The sequence below is a fragment of the Schistocerca nitens genome, chromosome 3 (assembly GCF_023898315.1).
Source record: "Schistocerca nitens isolate TAMUIC-IGC-003100 chromosome 3, iqSchNite1.1, whole genome shotgun sequence".
In the NCBI taxonomy this organism is placed as follows: Eukaryota; Metazoa; Arthropoda; class Insecta; order Orthoptera; family Acrididae; genus Schistocerca; species Schistocerca nitens.
This window is the reverse complement of record NC_064616.1, coordinates 612642093-612664562: the sequence shown is the minus strand read 5'-3', so window position 1 is coordinate 612664562 and position 22470 is coordinate 612642093. Positions and strand designations below refer to the sequence as shown.

Here is a 22470-nt window from a genome sequence, read left to right as displayed (position 1 = left end):
CCTCCCCTTGTAAGAGTGGACCACAATTGTCAGCAGCCGGCGAGAGATGGCATTGCCAATTTTGGGTGCCGATGGAGTTACTCATATCGATTTCCTGGAACCAAACACAACCAATCACTCAAGAAGACACACTGATTCTTTGAGCTGTAAGCAAAGGCCTCAGGGGATTTGGAAACAGGGAAAGTTTTGTTGCAGCAAGACAACGCTAGGCCATACAACTCACCATGGAAGAGGTTAGGAGACTGCAACTTACGACGATGTTGCATCTTACCATTTAGTTCACGCTCTGTGATCTTCATCTGTTTCCTAAAATAAAGGCAGGACCATGTGAACATTGCAATGGCTTGAATTAAGAAATCCACACGGTGGCGATATGCTGGTTTCAGAAACAGCAGATAGAAATCTTCTTTGACTGATTCATGAAACTTGTTTATCGTTGCCAAAGGTGTACGGGTATTATCTGTCAACTACGTCGAAAAACGAGATTATTTTATGAAACAGGAACATCTAAGACAACTTTCATTTACCAAAATGTTCCTGTATTTCATATTTTCACATAATGTGAAAATCTTAAATTACTCGTCCGTGTGTGTCTACGGATGACTCTTCGTTAAGAGTAACATGCTGTGTATCACTAAGGCGTAAAACTAATCATAAACCTAGATATATATCTCAAATGAACGTATTTCCTTCAGCAGGCATCTTTTTGGCTCTAAATCGAAAGCTTTTCGAAATTATTGGAAGACCATATCGATCTGGTTACTTCTTTCCACGTCACTTAAAATAACATGTGTGAACTGCTTCTGCATATATACTCAGAAAGCCCGAGTTTTTTGCTTGGTGGAGCGTGCTTCTCACTACTGCTAGCTACTTTTCGTCCCCTTCCATTCGCGTGTAGAGCGAGGAAAAAATTACTGCCAGTCTGGTACCGTTCGGGTCCTATTTTGTCTTATATCATTCTCGTGACTCCTATGCGAAATATGCAATGGAACTGTTTTACAGTCTACGTCTAATAACAGTTCTCTAAGTTGGCGAATAAGGTTTCGCAAGAACAACGTGAGCTTTCCTCCAGAGAGTTTCATTTCATTTCCCTGAGAATCTGAGATACGCTTTCTTACGAGTTATGTCGACCTCTTAGGATTATAGCAGTGTGTCTTTGAATTTCTTCAGCATCTTCCATCTGGCCGACTTGGCTGTCACCCCAAACCCTGAAACAGAACAGTAGAACAGGTCGTATTATAATTGTAGTCTCTTAAATAGATGTACTGCAGTTTCCCAGAATCCTTCTGACAAATCCGTGTCTACCTTTCACCTTTCTTGTTATTTATTTCACATGTTCGTTCCATTTCAAAAGACTTGACAATAGTAGCTTTAGATTTCTAAGCGATGGTACAGACTCTTAAATGTTTACCAAGTATGTTCTGATCTGATGCCCAATGTGTTTTTACGAATTACATAGAACTTTCCACACTCAACCAAAGCTATAACTCACTATCCTGTGTGGAAATACTGGGTAATTCGCTCTGCTGATATTTATTTTGTCATCTGAACGGGACTCAAACAGCCATCATCATACACATAAAGTTTAACACACTGAGAAGCAATATACGCATTGTATTTGCCATATTGTACATCACCATAAACATAAAATCACGGTAGGATCATATCAGAAGTTAACCTGCTCTTCCAAGAAAAAGGCATTTAAAAGGCTATATACTCTCATGTCTTTCAAGCAGAGCTGTACGGTGGCACACGTCGGCAAACAGCAACCAGTGGCGACCAGGCATTATAGTAGGTGACTTGTAGCATCGTATCTGTTCGTGCAGCCAAGAACGATGTGGTTGACACCCTCTTCTTCACCACAATTGCACACTGGGGACGCGGGCAGACCAGTAATATGTAGATGCTTCCTGTAACAGCCGTCGTTGAATGTGAGGCACTTTATAGTGTCCATCAGTATTCTGAAGCATCGATGTTCCTCATGCCATAAGTTAGCAATCAGCATCGGAATCACTTCAGCCTGATCTTTGTATTTGTATTTCACTTATGTGTTCCACTTCTCTCTGGTTTCTTATCTAATAGCCTATAAAATATCTGCCGATGGCAATTCCATGTGTCATCTCTCTCCGTTATAGACTGCTACTGTAGCTACCTTGTTTACTGTTTCGTTGCCAAGAATGCCATAGTGTGCTTTGATCCACCACATGGTAACTTCCTGATTCCTGGTTGTGATCGTAATATCAGATTCATGATGTCATATGCTGTTGGATTGTTGGATCGTGTGCTGTGCAGATGTCTTAATACACTACTGGCCATTAAAATGGCTACACCAAGAAGAAATGCAGATGATAAACGGGTATTCATTGGACAAATATATTATACTAGAACTGACATGTGATTACATTTTCACACAGTTTGGGGACATAGATCCTGATAAATCAGCACCCATAACAACCACCTCTGGCCGCAATAACGGCCTTGATACGCCTGGACATTGAGTGAAACAGAGCTTGGATGGCGTGTACAGGTACAGTTGCCCATGCAGTTTCAACACGATACCACAGTTCATCAAGAGTAGTGACTGGCGTATTGTGACGAGCCAGTTGCTCGGCCACCATTGACCAGACGTTTTCAACTGGTGAGATATCTGGAGAATGTGCTGGCCAGGGCAGCAGTCGAACATTTTCTGTATCCAGAAAGGCCCGTACAGGACCTGCAACATGCAGTCGTGCATTATCCTGCTGAAATGTAGGGTTTCGCAGGGATCGAATGAAGGGTAGAGCCACGGGTCGTAACACATCTGAAATGTAACGTCCACTGTTCAAAGTGCCGTCATTGCGAACAAGAGGGGACCGAGAAGTGTAACCAATGGCACCCCATACCATCACGCCGGGTGATACGCCAGTATGGGGATGACGCAAACACGCTTCCAATGTGCGTTCACCGCGATGTCGCCAAACACGGATGCGACCATCATGATGCTGTAAACAGAACTCGGATTCATCCGAAAAAATGACATTTGCCATTCGTGCACCTCAGGTTTGTCGTTGAGTACACCATCGCAGGCGCTCCTGTCTGTGATGCAGCGTCGAGGGTAACCGCAGCCATGGTCCCCGAGCTGATAGTCCGTGCTACTGAAAACGTCGTTGAACTGTTCGTGCCGATGGTTTTTGTCTTGCAAACGTCCCCATCTGTTGACTCAGGGATCTAGACGTGGCTGCAAGATCCGTTACAGACATGCGGATAAGATGCCTGTCATCTCGACTGCTAGTGATACGAGGCCGTTGGGATCCAGCACGGCGTTCAGTATTACCCTCCTGAACCCACCGATTCCATATTCTGTTAACAGTCATTGGATCTCGACCAACGCGAGCAGCAATGTCGCGATACGATAAGCCTCAATCGCGATAGGCTACAATCCGACCTTTATCAAAGTCGGAAACGAGATGGTACGCATTTCTCCTCCTTACACGAGGTATCACAACAACGTTTCACCAGGCAACTCCGGTCAACTGCAGTTTATGTATGACAAATCTGTTGGAAATTTTCGTCATGTCATCACGTTGTAGGTGTCGCCACCGGCGCCAACCTTGTGTGAATGCTCTGAAAAGCTAATCATTTGCACATCACAGCATCTTCTTCCTGTCGGTTAAATTTCGCGTCTGTAGCACGTCATCTTCGTGGTGTAGCAATTTTAATGGCCAGTAGTGTAGTTCCCATAGCGTTCTAGAATCAGAAAGGATAACGTATTTGTAGCCCTAGCATACGCTAAGCGCTTTGTACTGACATTTATCTTACCGTATTAGATATGTTCTGGAACTGACCCAAATAAAGACAAGCACAATCCATGTGTGGACGTATCAAAGCACGATACATTCTTAGTCCCACGTCTGCATCCACACCCCAACTCACACCCATGATATCTCGCAGTAAATTAGTGTATTTTCTGCAGTTTACGACAACTTCTGCAATGTGTGTCTTCCACCGAAATTTTTGGTCTATATGGAGTCCAAAATATTTGACTACTGCCTTGACTGGTAGTTCATATGGCCCAAGCTTCAGCGTCTCCTTGGGGGGGAACGTACGCCTGGTGCTACATCTACGGTCGTTCAAGAATAATAGTTCCGTAAAGACAGCTCCATTGCAGAGAACAATCAAAGAGTAAATGAACAGAATTTCTTATGTAAGGCCGAAGGATGTATTTTAAAATATGTTATATTTTACTATTTGTATTCTCATCCAATGCTCTGTCGCAACTACTGAAAAATCCCGTACATCATGTATGCCCGACATCTACGGTGAATACATAGTTTTGTGTACTAAAAGTTATGGTACCTTTATTCGCATGTCCCCTAATTTCATAAATTAAGTTAAAATATATTTCTTTCCATTATTTATTGAAACCAACTTTCTGTCGTATGTGGTGGAGTTCCGGCCGTTGTGGCCGAGCGGTTCTAGGCACTTCAGTCCGGAACCGCGCTGCTGCTACGGTCGCAGGTTCGAATCCTCTCTCGGGCATGGATGTATGTGATGTCCTTAGGTTAGTTAGGTTTAAGTAGTTCTAAGTCTAGGGGACTGATGACCTCAGATGTTAAGTCCCATAGTGCTTAGAGCCATTTTAACCATTTTGAGGTGGAGGAAGAAACATTGCTTTGTTCTTTATGTTGACAGGTATTATATACGACCACACCAAATCGTACACAATACCTTTCCTGCTGGCTGGAGTGCCCCCAATTGTCGGAGGAATCGCGCTGTACTTGGTACAGTGCGTTACAGACGACGATGATGAAGACAGAGCTATGAGCGATGCCAAGTCTCTACAAGTAATAGACACTCCTACTGCAGTCGAAGACAATAAGCTGGGAGCTATAACTAACTGTAATTCACCGAGCCATCCATTAACACTCGAAAATGGAACAGGTATGTGGGTTGACATTATCGCTGCGAGAATTACGCCTCATTACAAGCCTGAATGTGAAAGATTAATCATAGAGCCTGTAAAATCATGCCCTCAAATTTGTGTTGGGGAGCAAAAACTCAGAAGGTACAGCTATTCAGTGCTGTGATCGTTTTATTTCTCATAACTTTAAGATTCATTTTAAATTGGCGGTGCTGCGATCATCATAAAATAAATATGATGAAGACTTAGAGAACAGAGAACAAACTGTCATAGTTCCTATAAAGTCGTTGTTAATATGTCTTCCGATTTACTGCCATACGGAACGCAATGTATTTATGTGCTGCGAAGATGTATTTACTGAAACCTATGGAGAGGCATGAATCTCAGGGATTTCTGTTAGAAGTGATTCACACTCCTTAGAATGTATGTGGACAGCTGAATTATAGTATTGCAGAAGTACTTATTTTGATTCCTATTTTTCTACTGTGTATTCAAATAAAATTTCTTTCGTTATACGTTAAACAGTTCTGATTTTTTAATTTACTACGACAATTTGAAAACTCCGAAGCACGACTGTGCAAATTATGTCCTATGAGTCCGCCTGGATCTTCCTAGTTCTCCTGAAATAACCTTGATTATCCAGAAATATCATCTATCAAAACAATAAAAATTTACGAGCGTCAGAATTAAGACACCAAGGCAAACAGGAAGGTAGTCCTGTATATCTAGTATTATGGATTCATATATATTGAGTGACTGAATATTTTCTCCATTGTTTTTGGATGCCACAGATGCTTATATTTAAAGACAAACATAAGCTTTTATCAGTGACAGATCACTGATGAAAACTAATGTCCTCAATTAAAATGTGTGAGATGATAACAGGCCCTCGGTTAGAGTGGAGAATTGATCATTGAGATAATGGGTAAGAGCTATGTCTATAATACCTGTTTTCCTGCAAGTGATTAACTGATACATTCATCTTATACTTTGTAATGAGCAATTTTGTTGTTGCTCCGCATTGGGAAGCTTCGATAATTTGAAAACTCTGAAGCACGACTGTGCAAATTATATCCTATGAGTCCGCCTGGATCTTCCTAGTTCTCCTAAAATAACCTTGATTATCCAGAAAGTAACGGGTGATGGGTTCATTTATACTGCCGAGCTCGTGAAGTTAATTTTTATGAATTATATTTACGAATTATAGAAACTGCATGTGAGTGTGACATTTGAAACCAATCTCGAATAAAAGAAATATGAACACCAGCTTAAGAACTATAACTGAAGTATATTAGTACACTTCAAAAAATTTATTTTTAGAAAATATATCTGATCTGAACCACAGCTGGATTTCTCATACTTAACCTTTAGAAACTTATCACGAACAATTTAATTTTTTTCTGACACATACAAAAAAGCAACAATTTCTCCACTGTATTGGTAATTACCTCAGAGTCGCTTTCCTTGTTGTTAGTTGTTACCGTCAGCCAAATGGAGCAATGAGAGGTGGACACCTGGATACATTTAATTATTGTACCAAGTGGTGTGTTGGTGACATGTACCATCGAATGGCTTCACATGAGAGTTGGCAAGCATTGTTGATGATTGTCTGTTTGCAGCTGTCGCTTGTGCTGGACGACCAAACCTCCAGTGTTAGCATCAATGTCTCCCACTGGCTTTGACTGGTTGCGCTCATGACCAGAGTCTTCAGTGACCTTCCAGCAGATGTGGAAATGCTTTTCATCAGTCCACACTGGACAGGACGAATCCTCACATATGATTTACCATCTTAGATTCTTTGTCTTGTTAATAGAATTATAGCAACTTTCGGTGCACTTGTGTAAGCCCTCATTTTCCACTCTAAAAATGCATACTTGCCAAGATTATTTCTTCTAAAAAGATTCCAATTGTGAGTGATGTTAGGTTTTCAATATCTGCATACCTCTGTGTCCTATTGGATCGTAAATCTTGTAAGGTCCTTAACATGTATCCTACATTGTACTATTAGGGGTCTCTCGCACAAATGAAACGAGCCGTGGATCCCTATCCGGCCTCTTTGGCCCTTCAGTAACTCCTCAGAAGGCATCTATTGCGTCATTATCTGGGGAAACATTTCCTTCCGTTTCTCCAGGGCACTCCACAGACAGATACATTACGCCTAACTTATCCTAATGGTGTAAAAGTGTATGCCATACTGTATCTGGTTTGTGCTGAAAGAGATGGCGCAAACCTGATGCAATAAGATTGAATTTCTTGTACGTGAAATACTTAAGCATGATAAGAATTAGAGACTAAATAAGTAATTCAATTCTCATTTTTATTGGAGAAAAAAGAAGTTGTAAAAGGACATTCATTGCACACTACCTACGTCATCTTAAGGAAGTCAACATGGTACGAAGGTAGACTGCTGTGAATGGGAAAGACATTCACAGAAGCAGTGTGTTCAGGTGATGGTGATGAAGGCAACAAATGGCAGTTTGCGAGGTCCCAGCAGCATGCACTGAACATCAAGTCAACGTGAACTATATCAGGTTTTTCCATGCTGTCATTTTTATAGTCTATCGAAGTTGGACGAGTTAACAGTGAAATTGAAAGCAGATGTAGAATGAGGGCCTCACAGACTTATCTGCTGCGTAAAGCAGAATATACAATTGGCAATGTATGCAAGGAAATGTACTGTCATTTTAGTGCATATTGTTAATTCCACGTTGGTGCACACGAGTCTTCGCAGCAGACAATATGTGTTCACTCGATGACATCGTCAGATACGGTTGCTGCAAGTATGGGAGCGTGATTGTCGATGTGAGGAGCAACATGTGGAAGTCGCTTATTCAGGTGAGTAATGCCTTAGGTTGCATTTCATCATTTGTCTTCTCTGGGTTTGCTATCTTCCGGGAGAAAGACACCTTCGGAATGCACACAAGCTAGATTACAGCAGCATCGTACTCAAAGGACATTCATGTGAGCCTCCCAGCGCTCTATGGTTGTTGCGACAGATCACCGTGCAAGGTGTGGATGATGTTAATATTATTGTTGTTGATTTGTGTGTCTCGACGACAGGATATTCCATTTTATAGCCGGTCGAGGAACATGTGAAGGCGTTACCTAAGAACTTGCAGAATAAATGACATCTGTTTTCCTGTAGAGAGAGAACTGTTAGCTGGATTCACAACTATCTCCTCCTTCATTAGCGCTGTAGTTGTTGCTTTAAAGGGCCCCATATTGGTAAACGATTATACTGTCACGCTCCTGACCTACCAGTCACTTTAATGCTAGCTGAGAACTACATTGGTGATCAAATTTTACAGAGTTGAGAACAGACGCCATGAAGGAGGTACTGCTAAAAGTGAGCTGTGTGCATTAAGACAAACAAATGCATTATTAATTTGTATTTTACGTGCAACTTAGAAATTAAACAATTAGACAATACAGCTAAGGATAACTAGCCCTAGGTGGGTGATAAATTGTATGTTAATTGTTCTATGTGGGGCCAAGAATTGAATTGCATTTATACATTAGAAATGTTCATGGAGCAGTTGAGTGAGGTGACGCACCGATGAGAAGCAGGAGTCCCCTGACAACTGCAACAGGGTTAGTCGGCTGGACTGAGAACCGAGGGAGGCACTTGTGATCCTTGTTGACGATAGACTTGGCCACATGAAGATCCTCATAAAGGTGTCAGAGGATGCTCCACTAAGCTTCTCGCTGTGATACCCGATCCTCAACGAGAGCAGAGAGCAGAAGTACACTAACGAATGATGCGATGGTACACTCATCAGATCAGCTATCAACACTGTAAGAAAAATAATAAATTTTTTTGTGTTTGTAGCCCCTTTTGATTGTTCGATCTTCCCTCTTCTGTACCTTCTAGGGCAACAACTGTCTTCCCTTTTTGTACCATTTTCCAGAAGCAATATATAATTTCGCCAATAGTAGAAGCTGTTACTGCTCGTTAAGATTTCTCACTTCCTCCCTGTTATTTGTGAATCTCTTGTGCTCCCATAATTTGTTAGTTTCATCTGGGCGTCCGAAATCTCCTCCCTGCATGGTTTCCACCGGTTACCTGGTGCATCTATTGTCTTGTACAGAAGATACGGGCTGCGTCCTGTGCCAGACTAGAATTGCATTTTACTCTGTATGCTTCCTGATGTGGGGAGGTATTGATAGCTGCCTTGCTGTAAACGGGTGTCACAATACAAGGCAAGCGTGACACACGCATTGCAGATCTCTCATGTTGATCCCCATTACCAATATTTGATGTAATGAAACTGAAGACTGCACCACAACAGTGTTCTCTTTCTCCTTTGTATCTTTTCATATTAGAGGAAGCGATATGTTCGCCAGTACTCTGTCATTTGAGACAGCGGTGCACACCTCAACTACTGACTCTCAGCTTCACATGTGTCAGGATCATCAAAATACTCTATAGTTGCCTTTTATTTAAGAACAATGCTTCTCGTTTTATTTCTAAGCACTGTTAGTCTATAACGTATTCATGGAATGCATGAAACATGCTAACTCATCTTTCCTTTCGCAAGTGACTTGTACTGTATGAAATTATCCGTTTCACAGTGCAGGCCAAAAGTCTACCTTCTTTTCAGGTTCTTTGACATAATTTCAAAAAAAAAGTTAAGATTTAATACATTATCATAACATTTTAACCTGTTTCCGCCATATGTCTGAGAAAAAAGTTCACGATTAATGCTAACTGGGTGTTTAGTATTTTACAAGGAAATGTATGTAAATTAACTGAGTAATCGGCGTTAGGTTTTAGTTAACTCACTCTGGGCTGCCACCGTTTCTGTAGCTGGACTGTTGCTATGATGTTGGCTGCAGGACATGAGGGTGTGACGCTTTCGTTGTGTATGTGTTTGGCCCCTACCAGGTGCTGTAGTTGTGTGAAGGACAGCTCCTTATGCAAGTTGTCACTCCTATTCGACGAGTGAGGGTACTCAGTATCGTGGACTACAAACATATTCCTAGACAGTTGCCGGCCGAAGTGGCCGTGCGGTTAAAGGCGCTGCAGTCTGGAACCGCGAGACCGCTACGGTCGCAGGTTCGAATCCTGCCTCGGGCATGGATGTTTGTGATGTCCTTAGGTTAGTTAGGTTTAACTAGTTCTAAGTTCTAGGGGACTAATGACCTCAGCAGTTGAGTCCCATAGTGCTCAGAGCCATTTGAACCTAGACAGTTCTCTAGTTTGGCTTCGGAACGATATTCCAGAAGGCACTTTTAAGCGTGTGGAATAATATTCGGTATTAATTGTTGCACCTTGCTCTAAACTTGACATTGTTTGACACCTTCATGTTTCTTAAAGTTCTTTGCCATTAGGCAATTTCCATGTGATTCCCTTGGGTGACGGGAAAGCATTACGGTTCCACTCCATACTATATGGCTTAGTCTCTCGAGTAAGGCAATGCGACTGTGTTTCATTACATGTGACAATTGCTTAAAGTAAAAAGTCACCTCAGTAGAGAAGATATTCACCAACTTTCTTACTGTTTGCTTCTGCTGCCAGGACATCCACCATCAACGCAGTTTGATGAAGAAAAGATAGTTTTTGAGACGATCAGTTGTGAATACGGACATTTGGATGGGAATTTAATGCACGGTTTGGTACTCGATGATCGCAAGGATGAATTAATGATTACGCTCCATACTGTGAATACATCGTCTCGTGGCTATATGAGATCAGAAAATCTTCTCGGGTTTCCCGCTACATCGAGTGTTAAATCCTCACTAGCTTTCAGCTGAATTGTTCTCGGCCAGAGTCAAGTGATAAGTCACTGCCGTGTCAAAGAAGACTGACGGCTGTGACGTCTTCGATCTTCCAGTGGCCACATTCCACGCTGTTCTAAACTGCAGAGCAGCGTACACTTTCTTTATTGAGGACGTTATCACAGATTTTAATTTCAATCAGTTCGGTTATTACGCTATCCCAGAAACCGTTCGGACTCCTAATGACCGATGTGTCACGGAATACATTTTGTGCCCCTTTTCTAAAGCATCGCCGGCCGGTGTGGCCGAGCGGTTCTGGGCGCTTCAGTCTAGAGCCGCGCGACTGCTACGGTCGCAGGTTCGAATCCTGCCTCGGGCATGGATGTGTGTGATGTCCTTAGGTTAGTTACGTTTAAGTAGTTCTAAGTTGTAGGGGATTGATAACCTCAGCTGTTAAGTCCCATAGTGCTCAGTGCCACTTTTTTCTAAAGCATCTGCTGTCACGGGTGATTTATCGGAATAGCAGTGTGCACTATTTGCTTGGCATTACAGCAGCCGCACTCATAAAGTATCTGAGTTCTATATATTCCTTGACAAGTCTCATGAATTGACTTATTTTTTCTGGGAACCTGGAATCTGATTTAATGTTATTTCTGTTCAGACGACGGCTAATATTCTCTGTCACTGAGTGACGAAAGGGAAGAAATGGAATCTTTCTCTTTTCGTCGTTGCTGATCTGCTTGCGCTTCTCACTAGAAATGGCCTGCAAAATCTGGCGGTGATTGTAGCCATTTGAACGGATGACGTTTTTGTAGGTGGGTGAGGCTTGTGGCAGATTTTCAGCCTATGAGACGGCCTTAGTTGGCGACTGAACACCAGTAACTTCATAGCTGACAGCACGGCTGTATAACGACGAGGCCATCGACGACAACCCAGTCACGTGCCATCTGACAATAGCTGAGCAAAACTGAAAGCTCGTGGTAATTTAATCACTTGACAGGGCTGGGAGGTCGACAAGATTTTATTAGCTTTCGATACTATTATCTTGAACATGCGTGCGTAACTCATTTGTCTCAATTTTATGATTTTCACGAAACTACACTGCTGGCCATCAAAACTGCAAACTACTAAATTTTACTTTTTGTTCGTTAGCAGTATAGTAGAGACAACATATTATTAAATGTATATGTGATTTGGGTATATAAAGAGTGCAAAAATTTAGTACACAGAGCTGCCTCCTCAGCAACAACGGCTCTAGCCCTTCTGGGCATCGAGTCGAAATGAATTTGGATACCAGTTAGTTTCCTTTCAGAGTATGCTGATACAATACCTCAATAATTAGCAACCACATACAACCGCTCGCTCGTGGAAAGATCCGTACCTAAAGACTGGAATGTTGCACACGTCACATCAATACCCAAACAAGGAAATAACAATAAGCTGATAAATTACAGACCCACGTCACTAATGTCGATTTGCAGACATTTTTGGAACATATGCTGTGTTCAAGCATCATGAAACACCTCGAAGAAACTGATTTATTGACAAACAGCCGACACGGATTCAGAAAGTATCTTTCTTGTGAAACACAGCTAGCTCTTTATTTTCACGAAGTCATGAGTGGTATCGACAGGTGGTCAAACTGATCCCATATTTTTAGATTTCCAGAAACTTTTCGACGCCGTTCCTCGCAAGCGACTTCTAATCAGATTGCGCGCATGTAGAGCATCGTCTCAGTTGTGCGATAGGATTTGTGATTTCTTATCATAAAGGCCACAGCGCGTAGTAACTTAGTAACTGACGAAAAGTCGTCGAGTAAAACAGGTGAAATATCTGGCGTTCCTCAAGGAAGTATCTGCTGTTCCTAATTTACATAAACGGTGTGGGAGACAATCTGAACAGCCGTCTTACATTGTTTGCAGACAGTACTGTCATTTACTGTCTTTTAAAGTCATCGGATGATGAAAACCAATTGCGGAAACATTTGGACGAGTTATCTGTATGGGGCGAAAAGTAGCAATTAACTCTAAATAATGAAATGCGTGGAGTCATCCACATGAGTACTGAAAGGAATCCACCGATTTCGGTTACACGATAAATCACAAAAATCTAAAGGCTGTGAATTCAGCTAAATACTTAGGTATTATAATTACAAATAACGTAAATTGGAACTGCTCAATACATAATGTAGTTGGGACAGCGAACCAAAAACTGCCATTTACTGGCAGAACACTTAGAAGATGCAACACGTCTACTAAAGAAACTGCGTACACTACACTTTTTCACGAGTACTGCAGTGCGGTATGGGATCCGGATCACATAGCATTAACGGAGGACGTGGAAAATGTTTAAAGAACGGCAGTTCGTTTTGTATCAAATGGCTCTGAGCACTATGGGACTTAACTTCTGAGGTCATCAGTCCCCTAGAACTTAGAACTACTTAAACCTAACTAACCTAAGGACATCACACACATCCATGCCCGAGGCAGGATTCGAACCTGCGACCGTAGCGGTCGCACGGTTCCAGACTGTGTAGCGCCTAGAACCGCTTGGCCACCCCGGCCGGCCGTTTTGTATAATCGCGAAATAGGGAGGGAGTATGATACGCGAAATGGGCTGACAATCATTAAAACAAAGGCGTTTTTCTTTGCTGCAGGATATTCTCATGAAATTTCAATCACCCAATTGCTCCTCCGTATACGAAAACATTTTGTTGTTGCCCACCTAAATAGGCAGAAATGCGCCTGGCAGACGCATAATTCTAATGAAGAACTGAGCACATACGCAAACAATTACATCGTGGTTCATGTGCTCCTAAGTTTTTTCAGTGTCCTACGTAGTGCCAGACTGGCTGTTATCTGAGGTACGGATCTCACCTTGTAGCTCTTGCGAGCTACGTTCCTTAATTATCGCGTTGTAGGCAGCCCGCAACACATTTCGATAGCCAAATTGTAGCAGTCTTTAGCGTCTGAATCTGGGCGGGTACTGGAAAACTGAGACTTCCAGTGCATATCCGGAGGCCAACTACGTGGATTTTCCACATAAGTACTCGAGTGCCTGTATATATTTGCAAGCGCAGTTCTTCATTTATTGCGTTTTTCTCTTTTAAGCAATTCCGCACTCATAAATACCGTAGTAATGCCAATGATGGACTTATTTAAAGCAGGTAACAACTCCATCCTAAAAAATGTAGAAGAGATACACTTAAGCGGGTGACATAAACATTTGTGGGCTTGATTTTTTATGCTTTAAGATATTTTTACAAAATATCGCGAGAAGAATCGATCAGCTCTAAACCTTTTGATATTTAGGACATGAGGAAGATTAATATTTTCTTTGACCTTCATTATTACAACAAATTTTTTTGAAATAAGAGCACAGCACATGAAGTTAACTGATGATAGATTCAAATATCTGCATAATTAAACTGTAAATGATTCACTTAATTTCTCATTTCATATTTCTCCAGTGGACATTGAACCTAGTCATTTTGACGTGGCTTTATGTTTTGGGGAATGAAGCTGCACTCTTCCTGCTGTTAGGCCAATAGCCCTGTCACGGGCTTGCGCCGCCTACTTTCCCTCTTTGAAGCTAGGTCTTCAGCGTATCACCACAGAATTTGTTATAACAAATCGTTTGCTCGGTAGTCACTTAAAAAAAAAAAAAAAAAAAAAAAGAACGGTGGCCACTCGCTCCAGCCAACCAATGTTGTATGCACCATTTCGCACTGCCTAGCCGTTACTGGGGAAATTAGGTACTGGACAGAGTTAGTCGGAGTTGTGCAGTGCTTGAGTGGCAAAGCATAAGCAGTGCAGGAGATATCGCCAACACTGCAGTGGCCCGCACACTACAGGACGTGGGCACTTGTCCTTCGCTGGTTGTTCTAGTTACACACTTTGTTTGGTAATATAGGGGAAGGCCACTCAGCGAAACTACAGTATCCTGGATTAGTCCTCAGTTACAGTCCCAAGAAGTTATCACCAGCAGTGCAAAATATGAAATTTGTATATTTTTGTCACAGGATGGTTCAAATGGTTCAAATGGCTCTGAGCACTATGGGACTTAACATCTGTGGTCATCAGTCCCCTAGAACTTAGAACTACTTAAACCTAACTAACCTAAGGACATCACACACATCCATGCCCGAGGCAGGATTCGAACCTGCGACCGTAGCAGTCCCGCGGTTCCGGACTGCGCGCCTAGAACCACTAGAATTGTCACAGGAACTTTTATCAAAATTTATATAGTAAAATATCTTTGCAATGAAATTGAATTACGATGTCTAAATACTAGTAAAATGGAAAGGATAGAACGATTGTCTATGTTTCCCTTTTAATTTATACAACCAATAACTTGAAGAAATATTTGTATCTAGTTACCATGATTTAATGTTTTCTTCCAGACAGCAAATTCTAAGGTAAGTTGTCCATGTACTATCCTGCTTTTCTGCTTTAATAATTACATACGGCAGACAGTCTTGCACAGATTTTAGAGCAGTTTTCAAGAAAATGACTTGAGTGTAAACCCTTAGGAAGAGGAATTCACTGGAAAACATTGTTTTTACCACTTAATGAAACATAATGTCATTCCATATTTCCATTCCATATAACTGTAATTCCATATTTGTTAGCGTCCTTGTAAAAGATTTCCTAGGTACATTATGCATTTATAGCTCAAAAGGTAATTTAGCTTCTAAAAGTAAAAACACCACATAAAACAATAATTTCTGTACATACGGAAAGAGTTGCAATCCCATAATAACATTGTATACTACATTAATTAAAACATGAATGGTTTAACGTCTCATTAGTTTTATAACTAGAGACAAAAGAAAAAAGGACAAGCAAGTTGACAATTTCGACGGGCCACACAGTTCTCCTGACTTGGAACCTTCATTCGAGACATCAGACATCCATTTTCCCCTTCAGTAACTCAGTTTGGGATTGTGTGTGGATGCGTGGGTGGTTTCCGTTTAATGTGGTGTGTGTGTGTAAGAAAGAGAGAGAGAGGGACCATGTACGCCATCGTTATTTGCTTAATATCATCATCGTTATAGCTACACAGAACAGGTTGTTTCGAGGTCATTTCGTCAAATGTGTAGGGGAACGACTTTTGTTAGAGATGAAATGTTCGCTAACGGTTCCCGGCGGTGCTAGACATCCTTTAGTATTCGCCGGCCCTGGGGCGATGCGATTTTACTGAACTTTAGAGTCTACTAACCAGGTGTGCTGCGTAATACTTATCTCGGTAAATTGCTAGAGTGATTTTCAACAAGTAAATCTTAAGAACGATTGCCTCTAAGAGGAGAAATACATCAGAAACTTTAATTGGCTCGGACTTTCAAGTAGGGCAGATGAATGGATTATACGAAACACACAATTCTCAGAATGCCTACGCCCTGACGCGCGTCTCAGGGGCATAACCAATACACAAGGACGCCTCTGTCACCAGGAACCGTCATCAGACAGTTTTGCTCTACCAAATCTTGCTTCCCACGATGCGATTTATCACCCCTAGACATTTGATGCAAGGTCTTTCATACAGCACGGATGACTGAGTAGTTTCTGGAAATGCATTCGAGACGCAAACAAATGGTTCAAATGGCTCTGAGCATTATGGGACTCAACTGCTGAGGTCATTAGTCCCCTAGAACTTAGAACTAGTTAAACCTAACTAACCTAAGGACATCACAAACATCCATGCCCGAGGCAGGATTCGAACCTGCGACCGTAGCGGTCTCGCGGTTCCAGACTGCAGCGCCTTTAACCGCACGGCCACTTCGGCCGGCGAGACGCAAACATACTAATTTCCTTCATACTACTAATATTTCGAGAGGCGGTCAAAAGACTTAGATTTCTCGATAGCTTCACATACATAGAGTAATATAAAGGTGCGATAAAGGTCTGGGGACACGTTTAGACAGGCCACATAGAAGAGGCTAATATCTTATTTCGTCATGGGTCGGGAAATCCTTTAGTTCCTTGTTAGAACTCATTTTACACTACAACTCATACTACGTTTACCAGGGCAAACATACAGGAACAGAACATACCTGTGTACCACATCAAGGTGTGTCTAGCCGGCCGGAGTGGCCGAGCGGTTCTAGGCGCTTCAGTCTGGAACCGCGCGACCGCTACGGTCGCAGGTTCGAATCCTGCCTCGGGCATGGATGTGTGTGATGTCCTTAGGTTAGTTAGCTTTAAGTAGTTCTAAGTTCTAGGGGACTGACGACCTCAGATGTTAAGTCCCATAGTGCTCAGAGCCATTTGAACCAAGGTGTGTCTAACATGAAGTATTCAGACTGTCCTCTTGGTTACGTGTATTTAACTTGCAATCCTTAGGTTCACCGCCAGTGTTTTCTGTTCCGTTTCACCGAAGATACTGTTGGCATGCGACTAACGTCATTGCCTTACTCACATGTAGCATGCATCGACGACTTACTCTCCACTTCTTCAACCTTTTAAGTTCACTGGCGTTCCAGAAGAAGTAAAGCCCGGTACCTCTTCTTCAGACTCTGAAATTAGCATTTCCTATATTCTTTCGTAATTACTTCTCTCGTCCCGCTCGTTTTCTAAATATCAACTTCTGAGGCTTCTCTAAATTAATTTTGGACATCTCTCTGTAGAATTAATATCATTGCATTATCGATATCTTGTACTATCCTCATATACTTTGTGCATTTCAGTATGAAATGCTATTAAATGCCGGCCGCGGTGGTCTCGCGGTTCTAGGCGCGCAGTCCGGAACCGCGCGACTGCTACGGTCGCAGGTTCGAATCCTGCCTAGGGCATGGATGTGTGTGATGTCCTTAGGTTAGTTAGGTTTAACTAGTTCTAAGTTCTAGGGGACTGATGACCTAAGATGTTAAGTCCCATAGTGCTCAGAGCCATTTTTTTGCTATTAAATTAAGTGTAAACAAAGGATTGTCTCAATGTGCCATTGCATTGGGTTTGGCACGCCACATATCAGCTTCGGTTTGTACTTAGTATTTCTGCCAGTGACAGTACTTCAAGTTTCTGAAAATGTCAACATTAGAACAGGCACAATATTCCCATGGTTACATTGGGAACAATGAAATTCTTTAAGTTCTTGAAGTACAGTATATGGAACAATAATTCACTTGTAATAAGAATGAATATATTCACCTTTATCGTGCAATGTGTAACATCTGTTGCCCCATGGGACTTCGTTGATTGCATACTGTGTTTACTGAAGAGATGATTTGGGATGTTAAATTATTTACTATGTTATTAGGACTGTGTTGTTTGTGTTATAAAACTTGTTTTTTCTAAAAAACATTATATGATACTAGTTTACTTACGAAAATAGCATTACATTGTTTTTCATCTGAGTCCTCTCAGGTAATGAGAGCGTAATTAGACCCACCTTGTACTTATGTCAAGAAGTTCCTCTGAAATGAGACTTTGAGTGGTGTATTAAGTCATAAAATTAGAAACAGAACTGTAAGCAGTAAGATGTAGTAAGAAAATAAACATTTGTTTTAAGCAAATTTTGGTACACAATACATACCACAGTACTACAAAATAATGTTACATTTTTTTATTTTTTTTTTTAATTTTGACAGCACCAGATGAAAGACATTTGTGTCTCACTAAAACCCTGTCACAACTGTCACAAGTACTTTGGTTATTCTGTATATTAATTGCTATATTGCAGTAATGATGTGATTCATATCTTTCAAAACACTTTTACACAGTGTTTATTAGAAAAAGGAATGAACAGAAATGGAAAACGTGGATAAGAAAAGGTGTGTTGTTACGTAACGCTCAATATTGGTCATGGAAGTATTGAGAAGGGACGTTACCTAAGGAAAAGGCAATTAGAAGCAGGCAGAAGCCTTTCTTCCAGAAAAATGAGACAAGATATTACACATTAATAACCTCAAAACCATCGTTATTGAAGAAAACCTATTACGTTTCTTCAGGATGACCAAGAGTAAAAGTGAGCCATATTGAAACTGCCAAATGTCACCAAGAAAGAATCTAGACACTGAGAATGACAGATGACGTACACTGCCATATAAAGTATTCCTCAAGGCTTATGTAGCAAAAAGTATGAAATTTTTTAATTAAAATTTAAATCAATTTATCGGTGGCAAAATAATGCAGTTATAAGAAACATGGATTGGGTATGTCACTTATGAACATAGGTATGAAGTGCAATATCTTCACATGCCATCCACTTTGACTGTTAAAACAAACTGTTTGGAGTGATATTGAGCTACGTTACTTTAATAGGTACACAAATGTGGTTTTTATCTTATGGTCATAAATAATCTGGCATACTCATCAGATCAGATATGGACACTCCTTGTTTTATGTGCTGGTGAATTACTACCCAAGAATTTAGGTGTTTGAGCTGATGCTATCAAACTATCTTCGAATATGAGCTACCATCAACTGAGCCATACAACATATGGCTCGAGATGACACATTACAGATGCACAAAATAACAACTAGCCCAAAATGCACTATTGTAAACTAGGCCACATGGTCTCATGTCATCTTTGCTTCATTTTAAGTGGTCTGTAAAATAATAAGTACCATGACATCTCATGAGAACTCATGCCGCCAGACCTTTGCAGACAAAAGAGCAACTTCATGGGCTCACACAATACCTACATTGTGGTACTGAATAAGACACTCTAGTAATTCTTCTGGTTCCAAATCCCATGCCAAGAGAGGTTGCATAACGCTAAAATACTGGCTTAACATTCAGAAAAATCGGGGATCAAATCATTGTCTGGTCATCTGCATGCAGCCTTTTTGTGATTTCCCTAAATTGCTTGAGCCAAACGTTAGAATGGTTCCTTTGAAAAGGAAATGGCCAATTTTTCTTCATACCAGTGTACAATCTAAACTTGCTGTATGCCTTGGATGACCTCCTTGATCTTCCTTCCATCAAATGTAAAACTTGTCCCATTGCTCTCTCAGGTGTGCAGGTAGTATTCTGTCAATTATTCTGTTTACAACTGCTGTAGCTGGATGTTATTGCCTCTACTCACAATAATAATGAAGAGGATGATGTTTTGGTTTATGGGGCACTCAACTGCATGGTCATCAGTGCTCATAAAAAGTCCCATTTTTTACACAGTCCAATTTGTTTTTCACAGTCCAATTTAGCCACTGTCACAAGTGATGATGATATTGATGATGATGATGATGATGATCATGATGATGATGAAGAAATGATGAGTACAACACAAACACTCAGTCCCCGGGTAGAGAAAATCCCCAACCTGGCCGGGAATTGAACCCGGGACCCAGACATAGAAATGCTAGCCACTAGACCACAATCCGTGGATGCTCACAATAATGCAGTAGCCAATGGGCACATTTTTACTACAAATTGTTGATGCTGATTCTGTTAGTGTAGTATTCCAACATAATGTGACACAATAGATCGAGGCTTGTTGAACGCTCACTTATCTACAAGGATGAAACATCCAATAACTATAGAAAGCTTGGTTTGTCTTGACTGAGTCTAAAACAAAATTAAATAAAATAAAAGACACTGATATGGTTTCTGACTTCTGAAATTTCAGTGTAGTTGGTCCTAGGTTTCACTAAACAGTCAAAGTTAAGTTAGTTTAATCTGCGCAAAAGGAGAGGTGCTACAGAAGATGTTATTGTAGTTAAACTGCTTCAATTCTTAGAAATGATGGCATTGTGTAACTCGTGTGTAATAAATTTTTTTACCAACTATTTTTTAATTATTTATTCTGTGTTAGTTATTAAATATTTCTCTTTCATAGATTACATGTTAAAACAAATAGTACATTTTGAACAGGTTTTTGTCAGTAAGACATAAAAATATGTTTTACGAAGTATTTGATACTGACATACCATCAGGAAATAGTTACAGGACTAAATCCTATATTAAAGATGCTTTGTAGACTTAAAGTACAGCTCATTTTTTCCTCTCATGCCCAAATTTTGATGTGTAATTCTTTCTCAGTGTAAATAAATAAAATTTTTCTCTTTGTCGTTTGTAAAATGTAATACGGAGAGTTGCAATATTTAGATCTTGCTTAACATCTGAGAGTGCTAACATCTATTAACAGTCTGAGTATGTTTAAGCATTCACAAATTTACACTGGTGACAGCTTTGGATGCCTGATGAAAAAATTGCTGATATGTATCATGAAAAATTTCTGTGAGGCATTCATAATCATGCAGGACCTTACTCTTGTAACTCACAGTCAAGCCTGCTTACTGGCTCCTATTTATTAAAAAAAGACGTTTCCTTCTCTTTTATGGCTTGGTAAGTTTTCTTCATTCCAGTTTCTGTTTTTTAATTTTTTAGAATAACTTTTACTTGCATGCTAAATTCAAAATAACAGTTGCCATCTATTTTTCATTATTTTTCTCAATAACATTTCAAATCCGTTACCTAAATGCATGTTTCGTATCTTCTCAAATAATAGGATATTTTAACCTGCACTAACTCCATTCAGGAGATGATAATTGAGAAAAATTTGGTGTTGCAAGTGAATTGTAACTGATTTCCCTGTAATTCTCTTTACAGTTGACAAACATATAAGTACTGGAAATGACTGTGATGATGATGATGTACTTGGGGAACTACCACACATAACCGAGGCAGAATCTCTTCTTGAGGAAGTGAACAGAGCAATGAATGGAAAAGTTGGAGTTTGACAGTGTTTTATGTAATGAAATGTAATTTTGTCTCTAAAGACTAAAAATAATCTACAGGGACTGATGTACAATTTTTACAGTGGTTTCCAACATACATTTTACAATAAAAGAAATATTAACTACAAATACAATTTGTAACTCTGTAAAACACACTTCATTCTTTTTCTTGTTCTCAATGTGATAAAGCTGAACATGACATGTTTATGCATTTCTTTTTATGTTTGCTTCTACTATGTCTTTTCATGGGAAGAAGTAGTGTTTAGTGTTCATCTTATTTCAATTCCAGTAGAAGCATTTACTGAGTGAAACAATCGAGCGTGAAATCACCAGTGTCTTACTTATTGCACATGCATTTGTACTTACATGGTTATGTCAACAATTTTAAGCATTATTGTCACAAGCATTTCCAAAATTCGCTGTTTTTTATATTCAGTTCATGATTAAGATCTGTAAAATATTTATTTGTAATAATTACAAATATTTATATTTTCTAATACAGCTTTAATTCCAAGAAGTGCAATTTTATTCGATAGTGAAGTTAGGTGATACACCATTCTTTTTTGAATATTTAATTTTGATGTAATGGACTTTATATATTTTCATTTTCCTTTTCCTGAGTTAATTGTTATTTTTTCCTTTGCGATTCCACACCTTCATAAATATGCATGAGTCCTTTTTTGCATCACTAGTCTAAGACCAGTGGATATATGAGACCGTAGTACTGATTTCCAATTTTTTTATTGCTGTTATTTAGCTGGAGAACTCTATATGTATAAAATGCTAAATGTTCCTAGTATAACAGTGCCAGTTGTGACACTGGATTGTGACAGTGATCTCCAAATTTGTGTTCTCCATATAACAGTTAAATTTCAAATGTTTTTGTTTTACTGGAAAAATTACAAAAATTTTGTTAAAGCAGTTTTCTATTTTGAAGTAATTATGTGTGTGAAAAATACATATTCATGAAAGTTTTTTTATGCCACTGTTTAATACAAGGGTGAATGACACTACCAGCTTGCTACAGGAAGTTGTAACCTTAAACAACTTAAATATCTTTGACATATCTTTCAATTCAATTAGTGGTATCAATATCATGACAAATGTAAGAAATGTACCATTTTAAAAACCGTTTTAACTATTTTTACCAAATCTTTATTAACCCTTATGCCACTC

The 22470-nt window shown here is 40.1% G+C and overlaps 1 protein-coding gene across 1 annotated transcript in view; it reads left to right on the top strand.

Annotated features, from left to right (window-relative positions):
• The window catches only part of LOC126249360 (monocarboxylate transporter 10), a 479255-nt gene extending 457543 nt beyond the window's left edge, over positions 1–21712 (top strand). Inside the window, exons 6-7 of the mRNA XM_049951013.1 lie at positions 4672–4920; positions 21167–21712. Of these exons, the coding sequence (XP_049806970.1) occupies positions 4672–4920; positions 21167–21297 (380 nt within the window). The 3' untranslated portion in view covers positions 21298–21712. The remainder of the gene's footprint in view (positions 1–4671; positions 4921–21166) is intronic.
• The last annotated feature ends 758 nt before the right edge of the window (positions 21713–22470 follow it).